The sequence below is a fragment of the Halichoeres trimaculatus genome, unplaced genomic scaffold (assembly GCF_033239565.1).
Source record: "Halichoeres trimaculatus isolate MK-OKI-2021-1 unplaced genomic scaffold, fHalTri1.1 fHalTri1_scaffold_12, whole genome shotgun sequence".
Lineage (NCBI taxonomy): Eukaryota > Metazoa > Chordata > Actinopteri > Labriformes > Labridae > Halichoeres > Halichoeres trimaculatus.
Window position 1 is genome coordinate 29,947,634 of NW_027437190.1, and position 27,620 is coordinate 29,975,253.

The following is a 27,620-nucleotide window of genomic DNA, read 5'->3' on the forward strand; positions in this document are numbered from 1 at the left end:
CTGATGTGATTTTTAACCTTTGGCAGAAGTGAACCCAGCGACGGTGTAACTCACAGCAGTTTTGCGGCGCCCACCTCCGACACCTCCGCTGAGATAAATAAGAACCGTATATAATGGCTGACAAAAATAGCATGACATAATTCACTATTGATCCGCTCTTCTGGCTGGCTGATCTTCATTTCGTGACACTGGAGTGCAGAGAACTCGGAGACATTGGCATCGATCAGGCGAGGCTTCTAAAGCTAAATTTCATTTCAGTAAAATGTGGCTGCAGTCCTCCGTATTCCAAACAGTGAAATGTTTGATTATGAGTCACATCTATTGATCCACTGCTGTCTTTGTGCTAAAAATATCAGACATTTCATTCCAAATGAGGAGGTTTTTATATAACATGTTAATGTGATCCTGTGCTCCGACTGAAGATTAGGGGTGTGCTTGATTCTTTTTGTGGTCTTTCTTTGTCCTTTTGAGTAGAGCTGCCTGTCACAATGATATAGATTACATTTGGTTGATATATATAGCATGCTGTGTCATTTGTTATCATTTTTTGCAACGTGTATTTATTTGTTTCAGTTCGATTTTAGTAAGTCTTGACAATCAATTCTAAAAGAAACAGGAGGCCAGTGGAGAGGATTAAGATAAGATCTAACACCTAAGAGTTTACAGACAGTATTTCTAAGGCCAAACAATAAAGTGCCTTTGACTTATCAATTTTTTGAATGAGAATTTATTTTGAACTAATTAAAAAAAGTTTTTTGCTCACTATTACATCATATGTTGAGACAGGTAGGATAAAATAAACAAATAAATAAATAAATAAAATAAAATAAATCAAAAGTCATAATAATCCTTTTAAATGTCTAACAACATGGAGGTTTACAGAATTACACCAGCAAAACACCATCATAATGCAAACAAAATTACACTAAGGATACATTAATATTATGGAAGCCCATTTCTGCTAAAAAAAAAAAAAAAAAAAAAAAAAAATCAAGTCAAAATTATGAGAAAAAAAGTCAAAACTATGAGGGGAAAAAATGTCATAATGAGATAAAAAAAAAGTTGAAATTATGAGATAATAAAGTCATAATTATGGGATAAATATTCAAAATGATTAGATAAAAAAAATAAAAAATTATGAGCTAAAATGTCACAATTAATAGATCCATGATTATGAGATTTAAAGTCAAAATTATGAGTTAAAAAAGTTGAAATTTTTAGATAACAACGTCATAATAATGAATTATAAAGTCGAAATTATGTGATTATAGTGTTAATTATGAGATAACACACAGTGCAATTTTTTTGTTTAATTTTAATGACACCATATTAAAACACAACTATTAATCACACTTATATTCATTTTTCTATTAATTGGTGGAATAAGTTACCTTATTCCAGGGTTGCATATTGTTTACATGTCTTGGCAAGTAAGGTGATGCAGAGACTACCACTCAATCAGTGGCACATTAATTTCATAATTTCAACTTTTTGTATCATAATTATGAATTTTAATTATAATTTTGCCTTTTTTTTCTTTTTTTTTTTCTTTTTTTTACTGGTGAAAAATGGGCTTCCATAAAGTGTAGGTGGAAGTGAAAGTATTTAAGGTGAAAATAAAACAGGTCCAAGAATCCCTCCCTGTGGAACACCATATTTAAAATCATGTGTTCTTCAAACATAAGCACCCAGACTTTCTTGTGGCAAAGCACTGAAAAATTTAAGATTAAATTATCTATATATCTAATGTTTACTTGCATCATCACCCCATCAGCGATTACCTGCTGTGCTCACACATCACACAGCTCACCTCAGACTCATGGTCTTACTGCAGAGAGGCGGGAAATGAGCAGAGTAGAGAGCAAGGGAAGACATTCAGCAAAGGATCGAGGCCAGGAGTGTGTCTCCTCTCATTTCAGAAAACTTGATGTGTTTTCCACCTCTGAGATTGTTGTCTCCACCCTCATTATTTCCACCTGTGGCCCATTACTTTGTGTATAAACAGCCTGTGTCTCCTTTTGTCCTGCGCCTTGAGTCCAAGTTACTCACAGTGATTTCTTTTGTTAAGTTACACCCAAAAGCCAGTTGATTATTGAGAAGGTTTGTTATTCCTTCCCTTGCCTAGTTTTCTCCAGGGTTGCTGAGATTATTTAATTCACTTAAAACCTTGGCTTGTTTTTAATCGAATATTAAATCTGTTGAAACTTTTGAGTTGTGTACCTGGGTCCTTGAATTAGTTCTCGTCATGAATGGGGGGCACTCCACTTGGCCAAGCTCCAGTAAGAGCAAATGTTTTCTTATGTGTTAAAAAGGTAATCTTACACAACATACCTTTTTTTGTTACACTTGCTATATTATAAAATGTGTTAAACTGCTGCAGAAGCACTGTACGGTAGTGGTTTATATCTTAAGTATTGTGATAATAGGACGCAGCAGTTCACAGCCAAGGTTCTCGCAAACATCAATACTTTTGGGAGATTTTTCTCAAGCATCCTTGTACTTTTGATGCTCCACTGTTTGGACACATTCTCCCTGACCACCCATCGATACAGTCTATGTACAGGCGCTCTCATTTTGACACTTCAGCTGTTAAAGGTTTGACTGCACAGACCTCTGCTGTGAATCATTCGTGATAAGCTCCCTTCTCTTATTTAACTCTCCGTTTTTCACCCTCCGTGAGACACAAAACGTCTGTATTCCACTCGGTCTTCTTACTCGAGTCGGTTTTGAAATGTTTGGAGAGGCTGGAGGATTTCATCATAATATTTTTTCATATCCGTCAATATGTGAATGAATCACAAATAAATCAAGTCACATATTCTGTTGTAGTGTGACTACTCCCTTGAGCTGAAAAATGTCCTTGCTGTAGTTTCAGATCTTGAGAAATGACTAAGAATATAAGAGCTGCAAACAGAAAATCTATTTGGATAGATGAAGACAAAAATAAATCCTTGAGACTGCGAAGTGTCGTCAGATAAAGAGGACATATTGTTCCTTATTAATGACTGCATATTGTCTCCATTTGTTCTGACAAAGCAGAAACCTCAGCTATTCACCAAGTCATGCCAGAGAAGCAGATCATTCAGGGTTGTTCTGGGTGTTGTTGTCAGGCTTGCTCCAGTGGACGTGTCTAATTGCTGGGAATCCAAACTGTATAATTGCTCACACTATGTTTCCTGGAAGCTCATGTGTGTTCTTTGCGTCATGGGGAGTTTCTGCGTTTAGTTATTTTTCAGTCTTCGGCATGTTTTTCCAAAATGTGGAGGATAATATGCGTGACTCTTCTTACATCTGTGTTGTTTGCTTTTAATTTAACATGCACTTAAAGGAACTGTCGCAATTTCAGAGCTTATAGTTAAAACTTTCCATCTGTAATTACGACATCACTAAACACATGCACAGTTGTTTTTATTTGTATTCACAGCTAGAAACTGCTATCTTAAAAAACTGAGCAAAGACTGTAAAAAAAAATGGTCGTCATCTTGCTCAGCTTAAAGTAAGGTCACCACAAAAACTGCTCCCCCTAGTGGCTGGCTGCAGTATAGGCCAAAAAAATCCATCTCCCCAGTCATTCCAGATGGGCTGTGGTCAAACTTTAAAAATTAATACACCTCGTAGAAATATATCTCACATCTAATTGTTGCGGTGATTTGAAGATATTATTTGGCTGCCTTGTATTCAAGTCCTCTTTTTTTCTGAAAAGTTATGATTTCACTAGTTATACAAGGTTAAAAACAGGGTTTTACATCATGTTTAACGGTGATTGACAGCTGACGTTCTTGTGTATTGTTTTTAAGGATTGTAAAATATGTCAGGAAAGAGAGCCAAGAAGAGCTTAGACTCTCCAAAGTAAAAAAAGATAATTATTTTTGTTGACCCCACTCAGATTTTCTCTGAGTCCCTCATAGCCTCTACTGCCCAGACTCTAGTTGCACAACTGCTGCCAATGGTGGCGCCTGTGACGGGGGAATTTTGGCTTCAAAACAGTGCAATGGTAAATGGAGGTCCACTCTCTATACAGTCAATGCTTGTAAGTAACATTCAACAGATAGTCTGCTCATCTCTGGGCTGGAGGTTGATATTGTTTTGGGAACTCCGCAGTTACGGGATTCCTGTGGGATTCCTGCAGGATGAGTGTCAACTTTACAATTAATCACAGGATTGGGACAAGGGATAAACAGGATAAAAAGTTAATGGGAGCAGACAGGAGCAGGAACCAATCAGAAAGATAAAACATGATACGTGACAAGCACCGCCATTTTTGTAGTTTATTTCCAATAAGCCTACACTCTAACACAAGTGCAAAGAACTACACTTCCCAGAATCCAACAGTAATCTAACAAAGAATGGGGAGAATCAAATCAAATACAATGTATTGCCTAAGAATTCAAAGAAGGTGAAGAAATGGGAGCGGTACAGGAGTGAGATGCATTTTACCAGGAGTGGGACAGGACAAGATTTTTTTCTGTGGGAGTGTGATGGGACAGGAGTGAAAATCCACTCCCGTGTCACTCTCTACTCTTCTCAACACCAAATGACGCAACAAACTGAGTTTACAAAGTTTGATTCTTGTCCCATTCCAAACAACAGCTCTACGTAACTACAAATAACACATTACATCATCGCTTTGCATTCTGGGAAAATTTGTGTTGAGCAAATAAAAGTGGGGATAGAAAGATCTGCTCTACAAACGAAATGCATGTCTTCCAGTCACATCCACGTCCATCACATGAGTGATGGTGCTCATGGGAAATGAAGTTCTTATCCTAGAAAAACAAGTGTCACTGCAATAAATGCCAAACAAATAGTCCTTAAATCAGCTTTAAACTTTCTAATGAGGCAGATTTTGCTGGTTTTCCACCAGAAAGAGAAAGTTTAACATCACTATTTGTCAACACTGCATCTTGCAGAATGCTAATGTATGAAAGCTTTTATAAAGTGTCTTTAACTTTGCTTATAAATGATGCAGAAGCTTTCAAAGGCAGTAAATGCTGAAATTTATGAGTCCTTTATTAGGGTGCTTTAATTGTTAGCCTGTATCTATTCCTCTTTTATCTTCTGTTTCCCCCTCTCTGACCTTAATGGCTCTGTGTGCTTTCAGACAGATTCATATTTCACACATTAGTATATCACTTTATGCCATAAAAATCAAATACATAATGGAAAACATGCTAATCCTGTGTGTTAAACATTTCATCAATAAATTATGTTTCCCCTCGAAATGCTTCGTAATGATTCTCCAGTCTTAACAAATCTTTCCCTCCCTCTCGGCAGATGGCGTTCCTGGCTCAGCCCCCCTCCCGCTCTCCCCTGTGCTCAGATTGGCACCACCCCTGACCACTCTCACTACCACGCCAACGCCGGCACCTGTGGCCCCATCACCCACAGTCCTGAGCTCCCCAGTGGCCCCGGTCCCAGAGTCTACCTCAGCTGCCGGAGGCGACGAGAGTCCAGCCAAAACAAACTCCTCCTCAGAAGCTGACCCCGAGCCCGAGGCCGAACCCGAGGCTGAGACAGACGGGGAAACAGAGGAGGAGAAGGCTCGCCGTCTTCTGTACTGCTCGCTGTGCAAAGTGGCCGTCAACTCGGCGTCACAGCTGGAGGCTCACAACAGCGGTGGGCAAACATTGACTGCACATATATTTTAAAGGAGAAAGAAACTGCATGCTCTGTAAGAAAGGCTGTTTCTACCTGCTGTGTTCTTAGGTGTGCCATTACTTTCTCGTGGTTTTCTTTTCAATACACACGAGCCGAGTTTTTTGTTGAGTCTTTGTGTAGAAAGTTGTTATCTGCAGGGGTTTACAACAACACACAAAAACACAGCAGCAGTGTTAAAGCTTTCTTTGTCATCATCATGGAGTTGTTCTGGCTGTCTTCAGCAACAATTGTCAGATCTAAAAACACGTTTTCTTGTTTCGTCATGTGTTTGTGGTGGGTTTTCAGAACAATCTTGCACCAAGCCTTGATCAGAGATTGTGAGGGGTGCTTTATTCCTGAACAAGTCTGCTGAGCAAGGGTTGGAGAGCAGAGCTATGTATGTCTGACTTAAACAACACTTTCAGGAACACCAGACTACAGCATTCAACCTTTGTTTCAGCCCACAGCATCTCTGCATCAAGGGAATTGGCAAATGGATGGATCTGTCAAAATCCCTGTTTCCACCAAGCAGTTAAGTTCAGTTCGTCTCAGCACAGAACGCACTTTATGGCGTTTCTACTGACTAATCCCAGGACAGATCCCCCAATAACCGACGAGCTGTCAACCTTTTTTTTTGGACCCTTCTGTAGGGGTGCTAGACTACACCAATCACGGAAGATGGCGCTACAACACTGCAGTCTGTTGATTGGTCCAAAGAATCGTCACTTCCTTGCTGGATGTCTTTCATTATTGCTCTTTATTTTCTGTGTTGCGCTTTTCTTCTTTGTTGGATTTATTCCCGGGATACACTGTGTCACACTACTATGATGTCATGCTATTATTCCACCAATGCGGCTATCAGCATCTGGCTTACACACCGCCTACCACAAGGGGGCACAGTTGGCTGTGGAAATACAAACAGGACCAGGCTTAACTAAGCCAACCCGTACCAAACCGTACTGATCATAACTGGACTGCTTGGTGGAAAACGGGGCTAAAGAGTACGGGACTCTTCTCAGAGACCAGAGTCTAAATCTTGTGAAACCAGAATTAATGCTGAATACTGTGTGGACTCCATAGACTGTAAAAAACATGAACGTAGCCTCTGCGACATCACCTGTCTGTCACTGAAACCGTGAAATGAAGCCAGTCATGGCCAAACATGACCTGAGCTGTGTCTCTGATTGGACAATCAGACGATCCTGTCAACTTTTAAACCGCTGAGTCAGAAAAAAATTAACTCACTGTACAGTAAGTGCCGATAGTGAAATCAGTGTTTCAGACCCAAGCTGTTTTTTCAAACAAGGCTGTAAAAATGTTTTTTAATGCTGTAAAAGTCAGTTTTTATGGCTGGGCGTGTATGTGACTTTCAGTCTTTCTGCAGCCAGAATCAAGCAGATTCTCAATGAACAGCAACTTTTAGCACTTCAGCATAGGCTTCATTTTTACCAGCTGGATGTTGCCCTTTGGTTGACTCACCATGCAGAGCTTTCCAAGCCTACACTACAGAAGTTTTTCATTCACAGCTACACTGCAAAAAACTGAAATCTTATCAAGTGTTTTTGTCTTTTTTTAAGTAAAAATTGTCTTATTATACTTCATATCAGCCACTTTCAACTTATCAATCCAGAAAAATGTCTTGTTTCAAGTTATCAGAGTACAAAAATGAGGTTTTTGAATCGCTTGTAACCAGTAAAAAAATCTGCCAATGGAACAAGAAAAAAATGCTTGAAAATTTCCTTGAGACTAGAACAATGTCTTAATACAAGTAACTTTTCTCTTGTTCCATTGGCAGATTTTTTTACTGGTTATGAGCAATTCAGACCTCATTTTTGTCCTTAAATAACCTTAAAAAAAACAAAAAACATTGTTCTGGATTGGTCATGTGAATTTGGCTCATATTGAGTCTAAAAAGGAATTTTGTACTGAAAATAAGACAAAAACACTCGATAAGATTTCAGTTTTTGCAGTGTAAACAAACCAAACAGACAATTTCAAGTTTTCAGAATGTCAGAAAGAAGGTGCATTTGATGATCAGCTTTCTTGAAAAGATACTAAAAGATATAATTTGGTTATCATTTAGCGCAGTGGGTCCCAAACTTTTTCCTGGAGTAGATAAAAAAAAGTCTTAGCAGCCTCTCCAATTACAGTGACACATATAAACATGCATCCAACACAGTAAAACTATGCGACAACCACATACATGCCAAGCCAAGAAGAGCATTTTTGCAGTATATTTACAGCCTGGTTTAAAAAAATTGTACTCACTGTACAGAGAGTCATTTTTTTTAATAATTTTTATTTTTTAACTTGTGTAACTTACAAGTTTTATCAATTTAAGGGCATGGCTGACTTGGCTGATAGGCAGCCATCCTGTAGATGCCTTCAAAGAGGCTGAAGACCCGCCTCTTTTGCTCATTCTAGTTTAAAAGAAGTTGAGTTCAGTATTTCCAATAAGGCTCCCGCGATGAATGGACTTCAAAACTCTGCATCAGAAACAGATGGGTGATGTCACAGAGACTGCGTCCATATGATATTCAGTCTATGAGTAAGACACAACATCAAACATGACCTTTGCGAACAAGTTTCCATATTTTTGGAGCTGTTTGGAACATTCAGTGTAAAAATGACAAAGTGAAGTTTCAGTAGGACATCAAACAAAGCCAATTTTGCGAAAAAAAAAAAAAAAAAGTGATAAACTTGAGCTACAATTACCAGGTAGGGAGGTTTGTAGTGAGTCGGAATTAATTAGAGGCAGCCAAACTTCGAGACTAAATCTGAACAGAAGAGTTTATCATTTTGGGCTTTATTACGTAGCTTTCTCCAATTTTTACTCTCATGTCCTGATTTTTGCTCCATATGCAAAAAGTTTTGTTTAAACACAAAACCAATCAGACCTATAGAAGGAGAGGTCGATGCTTGTACTCTAAATGGCTGTGAATGAGAGTTAGAGCGCTGAGTCATTCAATTACTGAGACTGTTCCAGACCTCTAACGTAGATTTGATGTTTACATTTTGAAGAGACGGGGCTCATGGGTACTTTTTAAAGTAGTATTTGTTCTGGTAGAGTTGAAACTGGGGGACTGAGAGTAATTAAGATTTTATTCTGGTCGAGGAAAAATCGCTGCTCGGCTCTCAAACAGATTGAGTCTCAAGTACAGCTGCACCGCGGTCACTTCTGAGTGAGATAGAGTTTAACACTCACCATGACACAAATTACAACCACAAGAGATCAAAGTGGAGTTAGCATTTTGAAGTTCAAACCTAATCTGTCGCCATGAGGATGACAGAGTAGTAAACTTTCAAACTGGAGTAGGTGTTTCATGATTTGTTAGGAGGGTTAGGAATGTGCTTCAGAGTCCCAACTCCCTCCTTTCACTCCAGGCGAACTCCTCTGAGGTGAAACACCCAAGTTTTGCAAAGATGAGTTTCACCGGGCTTCTGACTCCAATCAGCGACGTTTAAGGATAATTTACAGGTCGACCCTTTCACACTAACCCTCATATTTCCGAGATGAGAGAGGAGATAGCATCGTGAACCTCTCCTCTCACCTTTCCTTCAGGCAGAGTCTTTATGGAGAAGTTTACGCTCTAACATCTCTGCTTCCTGTTTGAACCTGCAGGTACCAAGCATAAGACGATGCTGGAGGCCAGAACGGGCGTGGGCTCCATTAAGTCTTTTCCCCGGCCGGGAGTCAAGAGCAAACTGGCGACAGCTACCAAATCATCGACGGGCCTGCAAAACAAAACGTTTTTCTGTGAGACGTGTGACGTGCACGTGAACTCGGAGACTCAGCTAAAGCAGGTGAGAGAATCTGAACTGGAACTGACGACAGGTGTTTGTGCCCCGAACATTTGGAGATGTTTATCACACACATTTAAAATGAGCACTTTGATTTTCCTTGGTCATATTGAGGTGATGATCTTAAACCAGACCAGCACACTGCTTGGAAAAGTGGCAACCTGTAATCCACACACTTCCTGTTTCCCTACAGTCTAATACATAAATTATCTACTCGAGGCAAAAATCACCTCAGGGCTCTTTTCTCAAAGAGAATTATCAATTTTCTACCATCAGATAGAGATTTTAGGGAAAAGCACTGCACCTTAGAAAACACATGCAAAAGACAAAACAAGCAAATTGAGAAAACATCTTCATCAATTTGACAACACATGCCAAGCATTTAGAAAACACGCTCCAAAGACCACGACACAACACAATGGAAAAACACACTGCAATTACATCGCAACACAATGAAAGTGTTCCTAGAGGACACTTAAAAGTGAGGCACATGTCCAAAGATGCTTGTTGTTGACAAAGATTTTCAGTCACAGTGATAGGCTTATACATAGACTGTAAAAACAAATAAAAACGGTTTAAAGTGAGGCGACAAAAACTGCTCCCCTTGGTGACTGGCTGTGGTATCGCTCAAAAAATCCATCTCTCCAGTCATTCCAGATGGGCTGTGGTCAAACTTAAAAAAATTAATACACCTCGTAGAAATATTTCACGTCCAATTGTTGGGGTGATTTGAAGATATCATTTGGCTGTCTTGTATTCAGGTCCTTGTTTTTCTGAAAAGTTTATATTTCATTAGTTATTAGAGGTTAAAAATGAGATTTTACGTCACGTTTCTGATAATTGACAGCTGCCATTCTTGTGTATTTTTTGGGGGGATTGAAAAAGATGTCGGAAGGTAGAGTAAGGAAGTGATTAGACTCTCAAATGAAAAAAAAAATGTTATTTTTGTAACCTGGATCCACTCAGATTCTCCCAGAGTCCCTCACAGTCTTTACTGCACAGACTCTGGCTGCACAACTGCTACAATGGCTGAGCCTGTGACGGGAGTAATTTGGCTTCTAAACTGTACAATGGTAAATGGTGGAGCCACGCTGTCCACTCTATATATAGTCTATGGGCTCATATCAGAATCATGCAATCACAATGTTAAATAAATTAAAAACACTTACTTTTATCTCATTTCCTACTCAACTGACGGAAAGAAAACCATGATAGAGCTGTGACTGAAAATCTGCAGCAACAAGCATTTTGGGACATGTGCAACACTTTTAAGTGGATGAAACTCTGAATAAAAATAGTCAAACATACCATACAACATTTGATTTATCGGTGTCCCTTTTCTCTCACTGACTAATCAGAATCAAGAAGGGGCGGGGCTTCTGAAGGCTGTTCTTTCGGTAAACATGGAGGAAGTCCAACAAGTAACCAACACGAAAAAAAAAAAGATCTGCCAATGGAATGAGAAAAAAATGCTCGAAATTTGCTTGAAACTAGAATAATGTCTTTGTACAAGTAACTTTTCTCTTGTTATAGCAATTCAGACCTCATTTTTGTCTTTCAATAACTTGAAATAAGACACTTTTCTGGGCTGGTCAGGTGAATGTGGCTCATACTAGGTCCAAAAAGGTGTTTCCTACTGAAAACAAGACAAAAAACAATTGACAAGATTTCAGTTTTTGCACTTTATTGATGGTTCCTTTAAATTCACAGATCATAAGGAGGGATCAGGGTGTTTTATTGCCACTTATCCAAAAAGTAATTGAGACAGATGTCTCTTGTAAGGAAACCACTTCATCCAGAAGCCAGCTGCCTTAAATCTCATTTCCTTGAATAAATGTACATGGTATATGCACCTGTTAGTCTCAGATTAGCCTTACAAATGTTGTGGTTAAAGGAAAAAAATTGACTTTCTCAACTTCACATTTAAAACAATCTAAACTTTGGAAGTACTGGACTCTGAACCTGCTTTGTATGGTTTATTTTATCAAGGAGAAACTTAAGTTGGGTGTAAAAACATCAACATGAACTGAATTAACCTGCAGAAACCTGCTTTCACCTGCAGCCGATCAGCAACAAGATCGCTCCTGCTGCAGCCTATCTGCAAAACGAGGGCAGACTTTTTGAATTTCATCATAACATTCAAAGCTGAAGCAGGAATAAGTTCTCTTTTTGTCTTTTCTACGCCGACATCCATGGCACACTGCTGAAAAAAAAAAAGCCCTGAATGTCAAATGTGAGAGTCAGAATGTTAAACCGTCTTGTTTGGACTCATTTTCCTCAGTGTCACAGGATCATCTCTGGGAAACAAAGATGCATTTCTAATAGCAATGATCCTCCTTTCATCTGTCCGTGCTGCTGTCAGTCCAAAGCTTTGAAAAGTCAGATACACGCCTGCAAAAACTCACAAGAAATCTGTGTAAGCGTGTGATGCATGCGGCACAGAAATTAGGTTTCTCCTGCAGAGCTGAGCTCCTCTTAATCCCTTCTCTCAAATAAGAAAAATGACTCCTAGTGTATATGATACCAAAGAAATCAGGTCACTAAGAATATCTGACAATAATCTGATCTCCGTGTGATATTTTCCTCAGTGTGGCTCGGCTCTAAACTCCGCCTAGGAGTGTGTGTTTGTGTTGTAGCTCGGGGCCCGCTCCACTAATCTTCTGTCTCTCTTGTAGCTGCTGATCATCCTGTCAGTGGGGAGTTTCATCTACAACACTCCAAACCACTTGGTTTTGTCTGCGCTAACCTTGAGCTCTCTCACTGAAAATAGACAGGCTTTGTATGAATTTTTCATGCAGGGACTTTTACTGAGCACTTCTGATTCTCTGTGAGAAGAATCCAGCATGACAAATTTTAGTTACAGCTCCAGAAGTAGAGGTAAAGAGAGATTTCTGAATCTGCTGCAAGGAGTTTGGACACAGCCAGAAATCCAACAATGAATTATTTATCGACAAAAGTCTCTTTCTGCTCGTGTCCATCCAGATTTCTTTGTCTTTCTTTTTTGGATTCAGATTAACTTGTTGGTTTTGACATCATGAAATCTCTTAACATCTCCTCTAAGCGTGATTTCAGGGCAGTAAAGTGCTCTTTGGTAAACGCTCTCCTTCCTGTACCCTGCAGTGTCGTAAGTGCCGTCATTTTCACCCCAGGTGGCTCCGGTCACAGAAAAATCTCAGAAGCAGTTATACCTTTTTTTTTTTTCTTTTTCCTCGAGACAGGAGGTGTATTTGCAATCTCGCCTTCTCCCTCTCTGTCGGTCAGGTTTCGGCTTCCACAAGCGATAACCTTTTCCTCCCTGAAATGCCACCAAGCCTGTCTTGGAGGCAACATGTATCTATAAATCATCTTGCAATTAAAGGGGAGCAGACAGGAAAGGTCTGAGTGTTGTGTTAACAGCAGGAGTTCTGCAGCAGGTTGTCGTGAAACACATTACGGTCATACGGCTAAATCTGAACACCAAGAAGGAAGGGTGTGTTCAGGGGTGCACTGTAAGATATTTAACTGTAATATTTCCCAACAAATTATCATTTTATCACTTTAGGCTTTACATTTAATGTTGCCAATTTAATACTGTTCCCAAATTTAAATAACAGTACATTACTGTAAACTCATCATACTACATTATTACCAGGATTGGTGTTTTTATTTTACAATTAAAAGCTTTCTTCTCTGATATCACAGCACAGTACGTTAACACTGCTGCGTTATGGGATATATCAAGATGTTAAAGTGTCTGAAAAGGCTAACAGTCCATTTGTGCTTTGACAGCATTGTTTCCAGGCTCTCATAGCCCCTCTGTTCAGAACGCTCTGATTTAGTGGGCGTGACCTTCATATGTAAATGAGTCACCGCTGATACCGCCCCACTCTTCCGCGTCACTAAGAGCGGCGCCACGAGCTCCGAGTGCACAATGTTTAGAAAACAGTGAAGCTCGTTTACTGTAACATTACAGGCTAAAACAACAGGCTAACCGCAGCTAAAGTTAGCATCCTGAAGCTAACACAGAGACAGGGGGGACACTGAGGAAAAGCTCTTACATCTGCTCCACAGCACACAGCAATTAAAATACTCACATTTCCAGGGTCCCAGGTTTGTTGGTGGATGGTTGGTAATGCGCCTGGATTCAGGAGCAGTGTATTCGCTCGCCCTCTGTTGGACTGTCCAAAGTTGGAAAAGCAGTCGGCTGTGAAGTGACTAGCACACACATGCTGCATGTTTTACTGAGAGTAGCTGGCACGTTTCCTTCATAAATGAGCTCTAACCACTTAGTCTTGTCTTCTTCCGAGATGGGAAGCTTGTGCATCGAACTATGTGGCTGTTTACAGCCAAAAACAGAGCAGTGATGGCTCTTCAACTTTGGCATTCTCCTCCCCTCCAGCAGCAGGGAGGGGGTTTGAGGGTATCTGCTCCAGTGGACCAATCAGGTCAGACTTGCTCCTGATTGGTCAAAAAAGGGAATCACTTATGTCGGCAGACCCCAGAAATTCCAAACAGCTCCTTTAAGGTCTGGATTTTACATTCACAAACACTACTAAATACAGGTTTTGTCATGAAATATCACATTTTGTGGGCTGGGAGGAAAGCCAAAAAAGACTTAATAAAGTGATTTCTGCATAATATGGGACCTTTAACATTCAAAAGGGGAACGGAAACAACTTTGTACTTAAACCAACACGTTTCAGCTTGTGGATTTATAACTTAAACAAAGAACCGATCATGTTTAAATGTGGTAGGTTTAAGAGAGAAAAAAAATCAAAAACATCCAATCAAATGCCTCCACATACACATCAGCCAGTGGGGCTTTGACAAAGGTGGAATGGGATATTTGGCCAGCGAGGGATCAAGGTGGTTTCAATTCCATACCCAGTGCTTCATACACAGAGGAGGGATTGAAAAGTGTGCATGTTTGAGGTCATTTAAACCTCCTTTAAAAATATATATAAAAACTGGGACCTTTACACAGAGTTATATATCAAACAAATAAAAGGATAAATTTAAAAAATCACACTACATTATTTAAAAAATGATTATAGAAATGCAAAGAGATCTCTGTATGCTTTCAGTCGTTTGGTAACAGGTTTCTTGTCAATTGGTTGTTTAATCTGATTCATTTTGCGACCTCTTGGTGTAATAATTTTGCCACTGATACCCAAATAAATGTTAAACCAGTCCAGATTTCTGAGCTCATTTCCTCTCATGAGCTGCTGTGATCAGAACGACCCTGAAAATGTTTTCTGTGATGTGTTTGTTCACGGCTCATACAGAGGTTTGAAATGGTTATTTATGGTTTTCTGGTCGCAGTGCACTTCACCATTGTTTTCCTCTGAATGCTCTCTGCGGCTGCCATGGCTACACAGCAAGTTTCTGCTGTTTGAAAAGATTTCAGCAATCATAAAGACGGCAAATAGCTGTGCACGTTAATCAGAGCTGCAGTCAACCTTTTTTTTTTTTCAACTCCGTTTTGATGAAAATAGTGAAAAGTTTAAGTCAACAAGAGAGGAAAACACACTCAGGGGAATAGGTTTTTATTTTGTCCCTTTTACCCTCCAGAGGGAGTTTTCCAGCACAAATCAGGGGTCCCAGCTCCCCTTGAAGGGTTTGTCAGGGTGGGAACTACAGTATGATGTGCTCCTGTCTCATTTGTTTTCTGTCTCTCTTCAGCACATCAGCAGCCGGCGTCATAAAGACCGAGCAGCGGGCAAACCAGCCAAACCCAAATACAGCCCCTACAGCAAACCACAGAAAGGCCAGAGCAAGCAGCCGGTGAGTCAGCGCACGCCTCACACACCTTATCAGCAGCTACAGTCTGCTGTGGACACAACAATCACCCCGACTCGGGTCTATTAGCCTGCACGGAGACAGACATATCAAACCATGAGAGACTGTCTTTGTTTGATATCTGAGACTGTGATTATTGTCATTATCCCATTTCAGACACTCGCTGTTTGTGCAGTCTGCAGGTCAAATAATAAAAGCTGGATTCTGCACCCTGGCTGTGGCTCTGTTCACATGGCAGAGTCTGTTTCACAAACCTCATGCAGGAACTTGACACTTTTCTTTTATTGTGACTTAAAATCCTGCACGTCTTTCTTAAAATGTGAAGGTCTATTCTTCAGCGAGGCACATTGAATCCACCTGACAGCACTTAATTTAATAAAATGTCATCTTTTATGACTGGTTTACCTGCAGCTGAGCTTTTATTAAAAGTCTGTCAAGGAGAACAATGGGATCAAATTTAAAAACTTGTGTTTTAGAGGCAGAAATGGTGCATGGCACGGCTGTTCTTCTACGGCATGCTGAAGGCAACAAAACACACTGAGGTTGAATCTTTTTATATCTAATATCTGTCAGTTTAAGCTTGTTTGTACCTCAGTGTGGATCAATGTCAAGCATTTACTTTCCTTAAATGATTGTTTAGAAGTTCCTGGCATAAATTATACTCTTAAAAACTTGTTTGTGCTCACAGAGGCTACAAATGCAAGAGAAAAATCTTTTTACTTCCTCAAACCGATGAGATGTTACTCGATAGCTTTGTTTACATTTTCTCTGCAAAGATTTATGAGTGCGCTAACACCTCCTTCACCTCTGAATCTCAACTTACCAAAGTGTTTTATCTGCAGCCTGCCCTCACAGTGCCGGGTCGAAACACAGAGAGAATGGATCTCATGAGTATTCATGTTTGGTCTTCATGCATGTGAACACCAGAGACTGATTTGGGAGTCTGGAATAAGCCCTTTACCCCTGATTTTTCCACCCGTAGAACTCTACATGAACTCTCAGTGGGGCTAATACTTGAACTATTTTTAAACTAGAAGGTCCAGGAACTCCCTGGTGGAACATTCCCAGGAGCTACATGGTTCCTGTGTCCCATTGTTGGTCTTTGTATCCACCATAGGCTGGGTAGATTATGTAAATTAGATCAGTGACGTATGGAGATAAAAAATAAAGGTAGTTGCAACACACTGCCAGACCACTAGAGGGCAGTCAGACAACAACAAAAGCCTTTCAAAAATGACTCATAGAAGGAGACAGAGAAGTCAGTGGCTATTTCAAACCACATACTACACTAGCAGTGCCTACTATTTTGGCTGAAATTCAGTCTGTAATAGGCAGAATGCGAAACCTTGCAAAATCTGCAGTATGCCAAAATCCCTGAATGTCCTACTGATCCAGGAAAATTTCTCAGTATGCAAGAGACCAGTCTACCTGGGGCATGCTGTTTCCCACAATGCACAGTGCTATCGCTGTTTGCAGATAGCAAGTTTTGGTGAGTTACGGCAATCTTCTGGAACGAGTCTGCATTACAACTACAATACAACAACACTAACGTTAGACAGTCCGTGAGTTAGAAGTGAAAAAAAATGCAGAACCACTAGTTTACTTTTTCAACCATACGTGGATTATATAGGAGTGGTTTTTCCATCAGCTGTAAAAATAAAAATCCCTTCCACATTTATTTGCAGTAAACGATATAACTTTTGGTGTAACATTAAAAAGGAAATACCATGATTCTACGATGATATGATTAATGAAATAACTAAAATGCCAAGATCTACCCAAAGTTTGTGTTGTACATTTATAACAAAGGCAAAATCAAATCCATCACCTGTAACTTCATTTTCTGAAACTGAAAACCAGAGTAGTATATAACAAAACAGACCCAACAGACCAGTCAGACTACATACTACAAGCAAAAGCAGTGGGAAGTATGTGGTGCCTACGCCATACTACATTCACATGTAGTATGTTGTAGGTGGTTTGGAAAACAGCCGGTATCTTTGTGTGTAGGACTATGGTTGGTCTGGTAGCATGGAGGATATTCAGCCTGTGCTGGTTTTGATTGTGCTTTATGGTTCTGCAGATGGAGTTGTTGACGCTCGCAAGGAGACAAAAGCGAGACAAAAAGCCATCAATGGTTGAAGCCATTCTGGGTCTTTTGAAACAGCTTTAAAACATCAGAAAACTCTGTTGTACAGCGTCAAGACGGCAGGGATCAACCAGTGTGTTTGTGTCTTTCACAAACTGCTTTTAATTATCATTAGATACTTCCCTGATGAAAAGATTTTGGTGTATATATACAACTAAATGAAGATCCATTCCTGAGGACTTCTGTGTTTGACCAGCTGTTGTAAACTAGATATCTAGTGACACGTTCAGCTGAAGGTCACCACTTTACAGGGTCACTCTTTAAGCTGTAACACCAGGAGCTGAAAGAGAAATGTTCAGACTATCAGGCTTACAGAAGACCATTGGTTAGGAGGTACTAAACCGAGTCCATCACGACTGTTTGTAATCTTATTGACTATGGAAGTAGGGATGTCCCAATCTGATTCGCTGATTAGTAACGGTGTCCGATGTGGCTATTTTTGGAGAACTGGATAGCATCTGATTTCGTCACATGATCAGGACCAATCCAGTTTTCACATGTTTTCAGCACCACCACGCTATACGACTGCTGTAAATCAAACCACGTTGCAAACATGTCCGCTGTGTGGGACTACTTCTCTTTGGAAAGCAATGATAGTAAAACAGCATCTTGCAACATTTGTAAAGTGAGGAGTTACCAACAGGGCTCACTTTAATACAACAAATATGAATCATCATTAACAACAGAATCACCCAACAGAGTACGGGATTTATCAGAGAAAGGTATCGGTATTGGATCAGTAGCAGCAAAACATATGAAAAAATCGGATCGGATCTACAGTGGTGTGCTCCACCAATCAGGAACCATTCAGCTTGCAGGCCCCACCCCTGAAGTTCCCTAGACATCTAGAAAGAACTACCCTGTTTTGTGGGCTGTTTTTAGGGGTAAATGTATTACCCAGGAACTAAATGTAGACCCAGTACTTCTCAGTTGAAAAACGGTCTGTTTAAGCTTTTTAAGCAGGTGTTTAAAGATATAATCCCATTACTTCCTAGTTTCTTCAGCTAATCTGCAATCAGAGCCTCGACGCCATGACACAATGTTCTACCGCTGCATAGTTTTTCATGGGTAGCTTGTCTTTAGCTCTGTGGTTCTCACTGTTATGTTTTGAATCCAGCCTTCTTGCCCTGAGGGATCTCCAAAGTTTTTATTTATTTATATATTTGTGTTCTCTTCTGGCGTGCCTCTTGGCTGGATCAGTAGGATGCGTGAGGGATCCACGCTGCTTCAGTGTGGGAAAGATAAGCCCGGCTTCCCGTCTTACAGACGCTCTCAGAGGACGGCATTCATCACACCCACTGTTTGGAGAGACGAAGCGTGGGGGTTAGCAGTGTGGGGGAAATGACTTTTTGTGAAACCCATCATTGACTGAGTTAACGGAGAGGAGCTCCTCTGATGAGCACAGAGTAAAGAATGCTTCCCATCGGGTTAGGATGCCTGAGTCAGTGATTGATAACCCATGACAACGGCTGCCATCCTGCCACTGTGAGACCGTAGCTTTTCCATTACTGATACACAAGATTAAGCCAGATAACTTTGGTGACCTTTTCACCCCATTAGCTTGTTTTTTGGAGGATGGCTGCTTTTTTGCCATTTTGTCTGCCCGTGGTTTCTTTCCTTTATTCCTTTTTTCTTATTTAATAAAAACTCTGCTCTCCCTCTCTGAGCCATTTTTCTTTCTGGAAAACAAAAGACGCTTCCCTGCAGAACATACCAACAGAAACACGAGACATGACAGATACAAAAGACGTCTCTACTCACTGATTCGATGTGCAAAAGCTCTGTTAGATTTTGCCCCCCATTCTTCCCATTTTTTGCCCTCTTTTCTCACAAAAAACTTCACCATTGCTCCGAAAGCTGTCATACTCTCAACAGACAAATACAGCAACAAAAAACAGCTTGTGACAGGATCACAGAGGCCTCGATTCAGTGATTTAATGTGCAAGATTTATGATCCTGTTTGTCCGTCTGCATTTCTTTCTTTATTCTTTTATTCTTTTATTTCTTTCCTTCATAAAACTAACCCTTTACCCGATACTCATGACTGTTTTTAATGTGCAAAAAGGGACAAACCACCACATTAAAGAAGCATTTCTCAGCGTTAGAAATGATTGCAAGTGGAAGTTTTATTTGTGAGCCTCTTCTCTGTTGTCTGTCCAGTCTTTCTCCCATCTTCTGTATATTTTTTCTTTTCTTTTTCACGAAAAACTAAACCCGACAGCCACTGCGATGTGCCAGTGTACTGTGTAGGGACAAAAAGCTTCATGACCGCAAACATACCAACGAAAATGAGTGGATTTGACAGATATGAGAGAAGTCTGGACTCGCGTTGGATGAGCAAGTTTTCTGACGATGACAATGCTCTCTTTGTTCTTTCTTCCCTTCTTTTATTTCTTGTTCTGTTTTTACTTATCATGTGACCAAACTAGATCCGATACCAAAAGATTTATTCTTTTTTTTTATATGTGGGAAAAAATCACCACTGGAAACATACCACCATGAAAAAGCAGCTGTCTTCTGTCTGCTTTTTTTTCCTCTTTTACTTTATGCCTTTCTGTTCCTACCACCTGAAAAATGACTGCATCATAACTTTTTTCTAAGTCCAGAAAATAAAAATCACCACCGAGACTCATCTGAAAGAAATGCATCATTTGACAGATATAAAAGACGTCTGGCATCAGTGATTTGATGCTTTCTCTGCATCTTTTTTCTTTGTTTCTAACAAAAAAACTAAAACTTCACTTAGGGGAGACCGGGTATGGTTGTAACATGGGGAGAGTTACAACACCACCAATTCCACCAATCAGGGATAAGATAGGAGTCATATGATCATTAAACTTTTTGACTAAGACTATACTATTCCAGATAAAACTATTTGACTTATATCAGAATAAACTGTAGTTTTCCAGATAAAATGTGACACATCTCCCATGCTAATTTCAATCCACTATGCTAATACAGCTAGCTAAACACTGGCTGACAGTGGGGATGGTTGTAACACATCTTCAAAATGTGATGCAACCATCCCCTTGTGTACAACTAAGAACATTTTTGTGATTTAATTAATGCAACATAACGCCTAGGCAGTGGAAAATAAAAGACTGGCAGAGGTGTGCCTGCAGATGTTTTAGAAAAGCATCTGATGAAATCACAAAGAACGGTACCAGGGGCGGACTGGGGTTTACATCCACCCCAGGAGCTTGGTGTCAAGAGGCCTTTATCTGACCGCAAGAAGGATGCAAGTAGAACTGTGATTTTATCACAAGTACTTTAATTGAAGTATAAAAATACTTTATATTAGGGGGGAGAAAACATATCTATTTCAGAACAAAACTGCAGGAGTAGATGGATTTATTGTTTAATTGTGACTGGAGTTGTAAAATCAACATACAGGGTGGGCCAGAAAGATTTACCCATTGTTTTTTTCCGCTCTATCCAAAAATGCTTGCAGACAAACATAACAAACTTTGAACACAGTTTCTATACTTTATTCTCTGTCACCAAAAAGATTAACATCTCAATATGGCCGCCCTTTGCCTTTATCACAGCCTGGAGACGACCTGGCACTGCCTGGCATGAGCGCCGCACTGTCTCTGCATCAAGTTTTGACCATGACTTCATCAGAGCTGTCTTCAAAGTGGTGACACTGCTGTGAGACACTCTTGAGACCTCCTTCTCCAGGATAGACCAGATTGCAAAGTCCACTGGATTGATGTCCGGACTTGACGGAGACCACAGAAGCCAGGAAAGTGCTGCTTGCACCAGGCATGTGTGACATTGGATGTGTGAGCTGGTTCTCCATCTTGTGTGAAGACATACTGGTTTCCAAACGCATTGGTACAACAAGGCAACACTTTCTTCAAGCATTTGAAGGTACACCTGGCTGTTCACTTTCACACCCTCCTGAATGAAGACCAAAGGAGACTTTGAGCCATCAGATGCAACAGCAGCCCACACCATGACTCCAGCTGGCTTCTGACCACCAAAATGAGTTCTGCAGCCTTCAGGTAGTTGCTGTGCACTGCCTGAATGGTGAAGATCTCCCCTTGTCAAGCCGTTTTTTCTTAGAAGTGGCTGAAATCAGTTGTCTGTGCTTTCAGTCTGAGATCCTGTTTGACAATTCTTCTCAGTGAAGTTCTTGAGATGTTCACTTCCTTTGCTGTTCCCCTCATGCTTCTGCGAGGATTCCTTTGGATTCTCTTCCTCACCATCTCAACACCCCTTTTGGTCCGGACTGAAGGTTTTCTTCCAGGGATTGGCTTGCTGGTGGTATTGCCAGTCTCCTTGTATCATTTCATGAAATTATAGACAGTCTCACAACAAGCATTCACCTTTTTCATGATTTGCATTGTTGTCAATCCAGCCTCCTTCAAGGACACAATCTGGTCGCGCTTACCCTTCGGTGCCATACTTGACAATCATTAGGCGTAAACAAATGAACTCAGGTACATCAAAAACTATGCCTTTTAAGAGAAACTATCCAAATTTTTAAGTTTCTAGGACAAAAGCTAAGCAAACAAAATAGAGATATACAATGGGTAAATCTTTCTGGCCCACCCTGTAACTGTTACAACTTACCCCAGTAATAGGGTTTTAACAAAGGACCACCATGTTTTTGACATCACCTGGTGAGATCTGTGATATCCTCGCAAAGTTTTTAATTGGTGCTATTTGTAGTAAACAAATGTGGGCACTTTGCATCAAAGTTTGAGAACTCTGACTTAAAACTTCAGTGAGTTAGAAGTGATAAAGCAAAAAAATGTTACAACCATAGCCGGTCTACCCTACTCTTAAAAAACAACTAAACAAAAAAATGTTTTTAAAAAGTGCTCACTCCTGCAAACATACTGAGCAAACAAACATTTGACAGATATAAAGGAGGTCTGGATTTGCTGCGTTTGCTCATCCATCTTTTTCTGAGTGCTGCTTGTGTTTCTTCCCTTTCTTACAAAGAAACTTCTCCACAGCTTGTCCTTGATTTCTCAAGCGCAGGAAAAGAACACGAGTGCTCGTACTAAAAATTTGGAGGGTTTGGCGTTTCAGCGTGTGAGGTTTGTGTAATCGACAAAGACAGCACTCCAAGGGAATCATTTCCCAGCAGACTCTCATCCAGCTTGTAGGTAAACTGCTTATTTATCAGCCTAAAAAGGTTGACACGTCTTCTACAGTTATCCGTATAAACTCGAGGTTTTTCGCAGACCATCTGGAACTCTGTCAGTAATTAGCGTCTGATTTCTGGCACCTGTTCGAGCCCCTGTAAAGCTGTCTGGCTCCAGCTCTGCAGACTGCAGCAGCAGTGTCCTCAGACAGCATGTTTGCTGTTTATTCATGTTTCTCATGATTATTCTGATTTATTATTCAAATCCTATTTGTGACACCAGCGTGTTATCTCTGTTGGACCTGGATCTCACCGGCAGACAAACATGACGTGAAAACAGATAAAGTGTTTACTCTGAGATTAGACGGTTAAACATTTTAAAAACAGGCAAATTCAAAAGTTTGGTTGTTTTAAATTGCTTGTTTGGTTTGACAAAGAGTCCAAAAAACATGAAAGTAGACAGAACTACGCACAAAAAGCATGGAAATTAGTGTTTGGTGGACTATTTCTCGGTTGTAAAAAAGCTTATTAGGAAGAAATTATAAATGGCTATGAAGCCTGTTCATTTCTCTTTTAAATGGAGCTGTGGGTTATGCTCCTAAAAAAATTGCCGAAACCTCTCTACCATTGTGGAACAGATTGTTCTGCTGTCTCTTGGGCACACTTAACCAGGTATTTGGGAAACCACATATATTTTTACACATTTACACCTGTTATCCACACCAAAACGCAGTTCCACACTGCTAAAAAGTTGTTGCTAGGCGGCTGCCTGTTGCAGCAGCGCTTCTTTGTCCGTTTCTTGTGACTTTTTTCACCTTTTTTTTATTATCTCTGCATTTAGGGTGGATCATTACTTTGTATGGTTCATTTTTCTATTTTTTCTCCTGTGTTTGTCTGGAGATCCTACATGTAACCATGCCCGCATTGTTTACATGTGAAATCAGCTGTTAGCAGCCTGTAGCATGTCAATGCTAACTGGTGCAAGGCCAGATGTTTTCCCACAAGGTGAGGAGAAGGAGGTGAGGACAACGTGCTGGTTCACAGGTGTGAGCTAGGAAGTGACGTAATCGACCTGTCCTTCAATCCATCGTTATTGGGAACGTAAGATCTATCTCCAATAAGATGGACAAGCTAGCTGTGCTAACCCAGCAACAGAGGGAATACCCTCACCTGCTGTGAGCAGACAGGATCCAGGAGACAGAGACTGAACAGACTGCTGAAGAAGCTCAGTCCTGGACCCTGTGGAGGTGGAGGCTGGCTGACTGGACAATGATGGACAAGCTGTCAGCATCTATTTTCTTATGGATCTTTTTGCACTTTCTACACACTTTCTTACTTTGGTTTTCTTGATTGTTGCTGTGACTCCTTCTGAATTTCCCCTCGGGAATAAATCAAGAATTTTCTATTCTATTCTGTTTTGTTCTAAAAACGATGTTTGAGAAAACTCCGGCAAAAGTTAAGATTTTGAAAAACTCCAGTTTCATTGTTTCTTGTAGACACCAGTAAACAGAGTTTTCGGTTCTCAAACGTCACAGCTGAATGACAGGGGCTCATTCTGATTGGCTCGCACAGGTTTTACATGTGGAAAACACTGTCAAATATGGGTTTGACATGCCTTGAGCCGCATTTCTCAACAAATTTGCCTGCTGTGTGTAGATAGAAGTATTTTTAAAAATGGATGAGGGGGGGATATTCATTCGTGAAAATACCCGGCTACATGTGGACATAGCCTTGTTTTCAGCGTTTGGTACCCCCAGGTGCTGCCAGTCAGGTGCCTGACAGTTAAAAAGAAATGATCTAGCAAACACAAGTTTTCCGACCTTTTATGCCAAATTTATTCATTTGAGAGGCTGGAGATTTGAAAAATTTTTGCTGTGATGAATCTAGGATCATTTCTGGATCAATAAACTTAATGATAGTTGAAGAGAATAAAAATCACATGTGATGATAAATGCCTTTGTCTCATCATTTTCCTCACAGAGCCAACACTGACTGTCTCCTTCTTCCTCACAGATCAAGTTGACCCTGACGAAGGACCGTCAGGTCCAGCCTCTGACCCCCCACATCATCCCAGCCCACCTGGCAGCAGTGGCAGCAGCAGCCGCCGCCATCGGAAACTCTTTCCCCCACCGCACGAACCATGCCACTAACCACGCCCCCAGCCCCGCCCTCTTCCAGACTCAGACCCTCTCTGCTGCTCTGCTCCGCCCGGCCCCTGGGCCTGTCAGGACCTCCCACCCACAGGTCCTTTTTGCCCCTTATTGACCTGAGTGACCGCCTACTGTCCAGGACCACAAACCACAAGCTTCAGCCCGGACCAGGATCAGGAGACGTGTCAGCGTGTGATGACACTCCTTTCATAATCGAGTTGTTCTGATACCAGCGCTAGTTTTGGCATCTGCTTTCAATAACACCTGCTAGCTGCTCTCTAAATGATGCAAGGATCCAACACTGACATCAGACTGGCTTAGAGAGGATCAGATCTTAAAGATTGTTTAAAGAATGATAAACCCTCCAACTATAATATACCATGAGCCCATTTATCAAGCTGTATTAAAGTTACTATGAGTGATTTTGCACTTGTTGCCCTCTCATGTTCAGTTGAAGTTGGGTTAATAACTCTTAACTCTAATAACTTTGGGAGCACTAAGATTTCAAAGCAGAATTGTTTCTCTGGCTGAAGGGCCTCTGACTGTTCAGGAAACAACTCCCTGAAGCCTCAACGTATTTATTTTCTTTAGCAACAGCGACAGTTTTGCTGCAGATTATCTAAAGTATTGCTGTTCTTGCTGCAATGCAGGTAATATGAGCCTGTTAACTCTGACAAATACCAAAAAATGACATAAACTTGACATTAAAATGTGTCACTTAGTTTATGTGACTTTTGGCGCCCCCTGTGGACAAAGTGAGCAGTCTCATTCAGAGCTCTGCTAAATTAGATTTGGTAATCCTCTATGGTCTGCTCTCAGTTGATAATATTCTTTAGAAAACTGAGACAAAGCAAAAAAAAGTGTCAGTAACACTGACCTAGTATCAGGTAGATAATTATATAATATAAGAAAACTGTTAGGTTAGCCTTAGCCAAGCTAACGATATGGAAACAGTCAGTGCTTCCGCGCCTGAGACATGGATGTGTCTATGATCACATGGTCTGGACTCAGTTTGGATCTGTGAATCAGAAAGGAGAGAATGGTATCAGAACATCTCTATCTCATGCATCAACCCGGACCCTGAACATCCTCATACTGTGATCGCACCGTCATCTCTCACTCCTCAACGCTCCTCTGTACGGATTACCCCAGATTTAAAGCTACACTCTGGATTATTTCTCTCCTCTGAGAAACTTGGGCTCAAGCATCCACACTGCAGCTCATCCCCAGACCCTGAACCTGGACCTACATCGTACCGCAATAATATAAAAGACTAACCCCGTGAACTATGCAGTGTCATTACGTCATGATGCAAGGCACAGTTTGAGCTAAAGTACAGTAAAGATATGCTTTCAGCGCGGCGATAAGATCATTGCTTTAGTGGAGAATTTCTGTCGCTCCTGATTTAAAGGCTGTTAATGATCACCGAGCGAGAAAAGGCCCTCCTCTGTTCCTGTTTGCACTTTAAGCCCCGCCTCTGTTGATGTCTCCATTAGATGACTAGACTGTGTTAGATCGTTAGCGTACGTGTCGTATTGTGTGTGTTTGTGTTTGTCCTCGAATATCTACGTATGTTTGTATGCCTGTGTGTGTGTGTGTGCAGGTGTGTTCTTCTGCATGTGTGCTTGTCCATGTTTGTATGACTGTGTGTGTGTATGTGTGAGAATGTGTGTGTGAAAGAGAGGTTCACATCCATAAGCCATTCTAGTCGATATCCAGCACACACGTTCATGTCTGGGGCCAGAGGGACCACAAGGCTTGTGTATATTATCTGTCAGTGTGTAAAAGATGAACAATTTCAAATAAAAAGAGTCCTAATTTGTTAACGATGGTGGTCGTGTGGTGTTCAGTGGGCGTTTACATGATTTCATGGTACAATCGTTGAGTTAAAGGATCAATAAAACATCAAATTTGACCTTTTGTATTCTTGAAACTAGCATCAAGATATTGAGATATAAAGTCAAAAGATGCAGCTTTTACATTTAACAAAATGTATTAGGAGCCTGTTCTCTGTGTTCGTCTCACCCTGTCTGGATTCTGTTCTGCATATTCACCCATTCACTTTACATCAGCCCCCTTTCTACCCCATTCAGTAGAGAATGATTTCATACAACAGATTGACACTAGTTTTCGCAAACTGTTATCTCATGGCATAACTACGGTGGCCGGTGGGTGTCAGACAATTTGCATAATGCAAGAGCAAAAACACAAATGCACAAGCGGCAACACAAGGGAATTTAAAAGAGGTTAGTTATCCCAACAGATACAGAAAAGTTGCAAGAGTAAATGATTATCTTTTTTAACTTCATCTATGATAAATAGAGCTTCGTAGGGGTTTCATTTTTGTAATATCCTTAATACTACTTATATTTCTTTAATTACCTGAAAAATATGTCATCTTATATTTAGCTTTATGAATCAGTAATATTAGCGTTTAGGCTACATTTATCATAGGGGAAGGTTAAAAAAAAAAAAAAAAAGGAAAGGTCATTGGCTTACTTACAAATTTTCTGTGTCTGCTAGGATAACTGTGCCCTTCATTTCTGTTGCGGCTGCATTTCTGTTGTGTTGTGGCTTTTGTATTCGTGTTGTGGTGTTTGCAAATCAGCTGACATCTACCAGCCACTGTACATAATTGCCTGAGGCAAAGAAATTGAAATAAAATAAATAGGTTAACAATTAAAATATACATAATAAAGACACAATATTATGAATAGAAATTAAAAATATATATGAATGTCCATAAAAATGTGGGGGGTTTTTTTCTTTTCGGAAAACTTTGAAATATGAAAGGCGATAAATCTATAAAGCCAAATGCATTGTTTAAAAAAAATGTTACTTTATGTGGAGCAAATTTTCTTATTTTTGGGGGGTAGAAAAGACTTTTTAGCAGCGGCTGTATACACATTCAACTCAATGCTTATTTTCTAAGTTGCACCAAGAAGCAACGCCTGGTCCACCTTTAAGAGATGAAGATGATGTTGAAGAACCCCTGCAGACTCTCCAC

At 40.4% G+C, this 27,620-nt stretch overlaps 1 protein-coding gene across 3 annotated transcripts in view; it reads left to right on the plus strand.

The window, feature by feature from the left end:
• The window catches only part of znf385d (zinc finger protein 385D), a 293,782-nt gene extending 267,324 nt beyond the window's left edge, over nucleotides 1-26,458 (plus strand). For all 3 annotated transcript variants that reach the window (XM_074682772.1, XM_074682774.1, XM_074682773.1), the window contains 4 exons: nucleotides 5,275-5,616; nucleotides 9,260-9,441; nucleotides 15,100-15,201; nucleotides 24,477-26,458. In XM_074682772.1, coding sequence (XP_074538873.1) covers nucleotides 5,275-5,616; nucleotides 9,260-9,441; nucleotides 15,100-15,201; nucleotides 24,477-24,728 — 878 coding nt within the window. In that variant the 3' untranslated portion in view covers nucleotides 24,729-26,458. The remainder of the gene's footprint in view (nucleotides 1-5,274; nucleotides 5,617-9,259; nucleotides 9,442-15,099; nucleotides 15,202-24,476) is intronic.
• The last annotated feature ends 1,162 nt before the right edge of the window (nucleotides 26,459-27,620 follow it).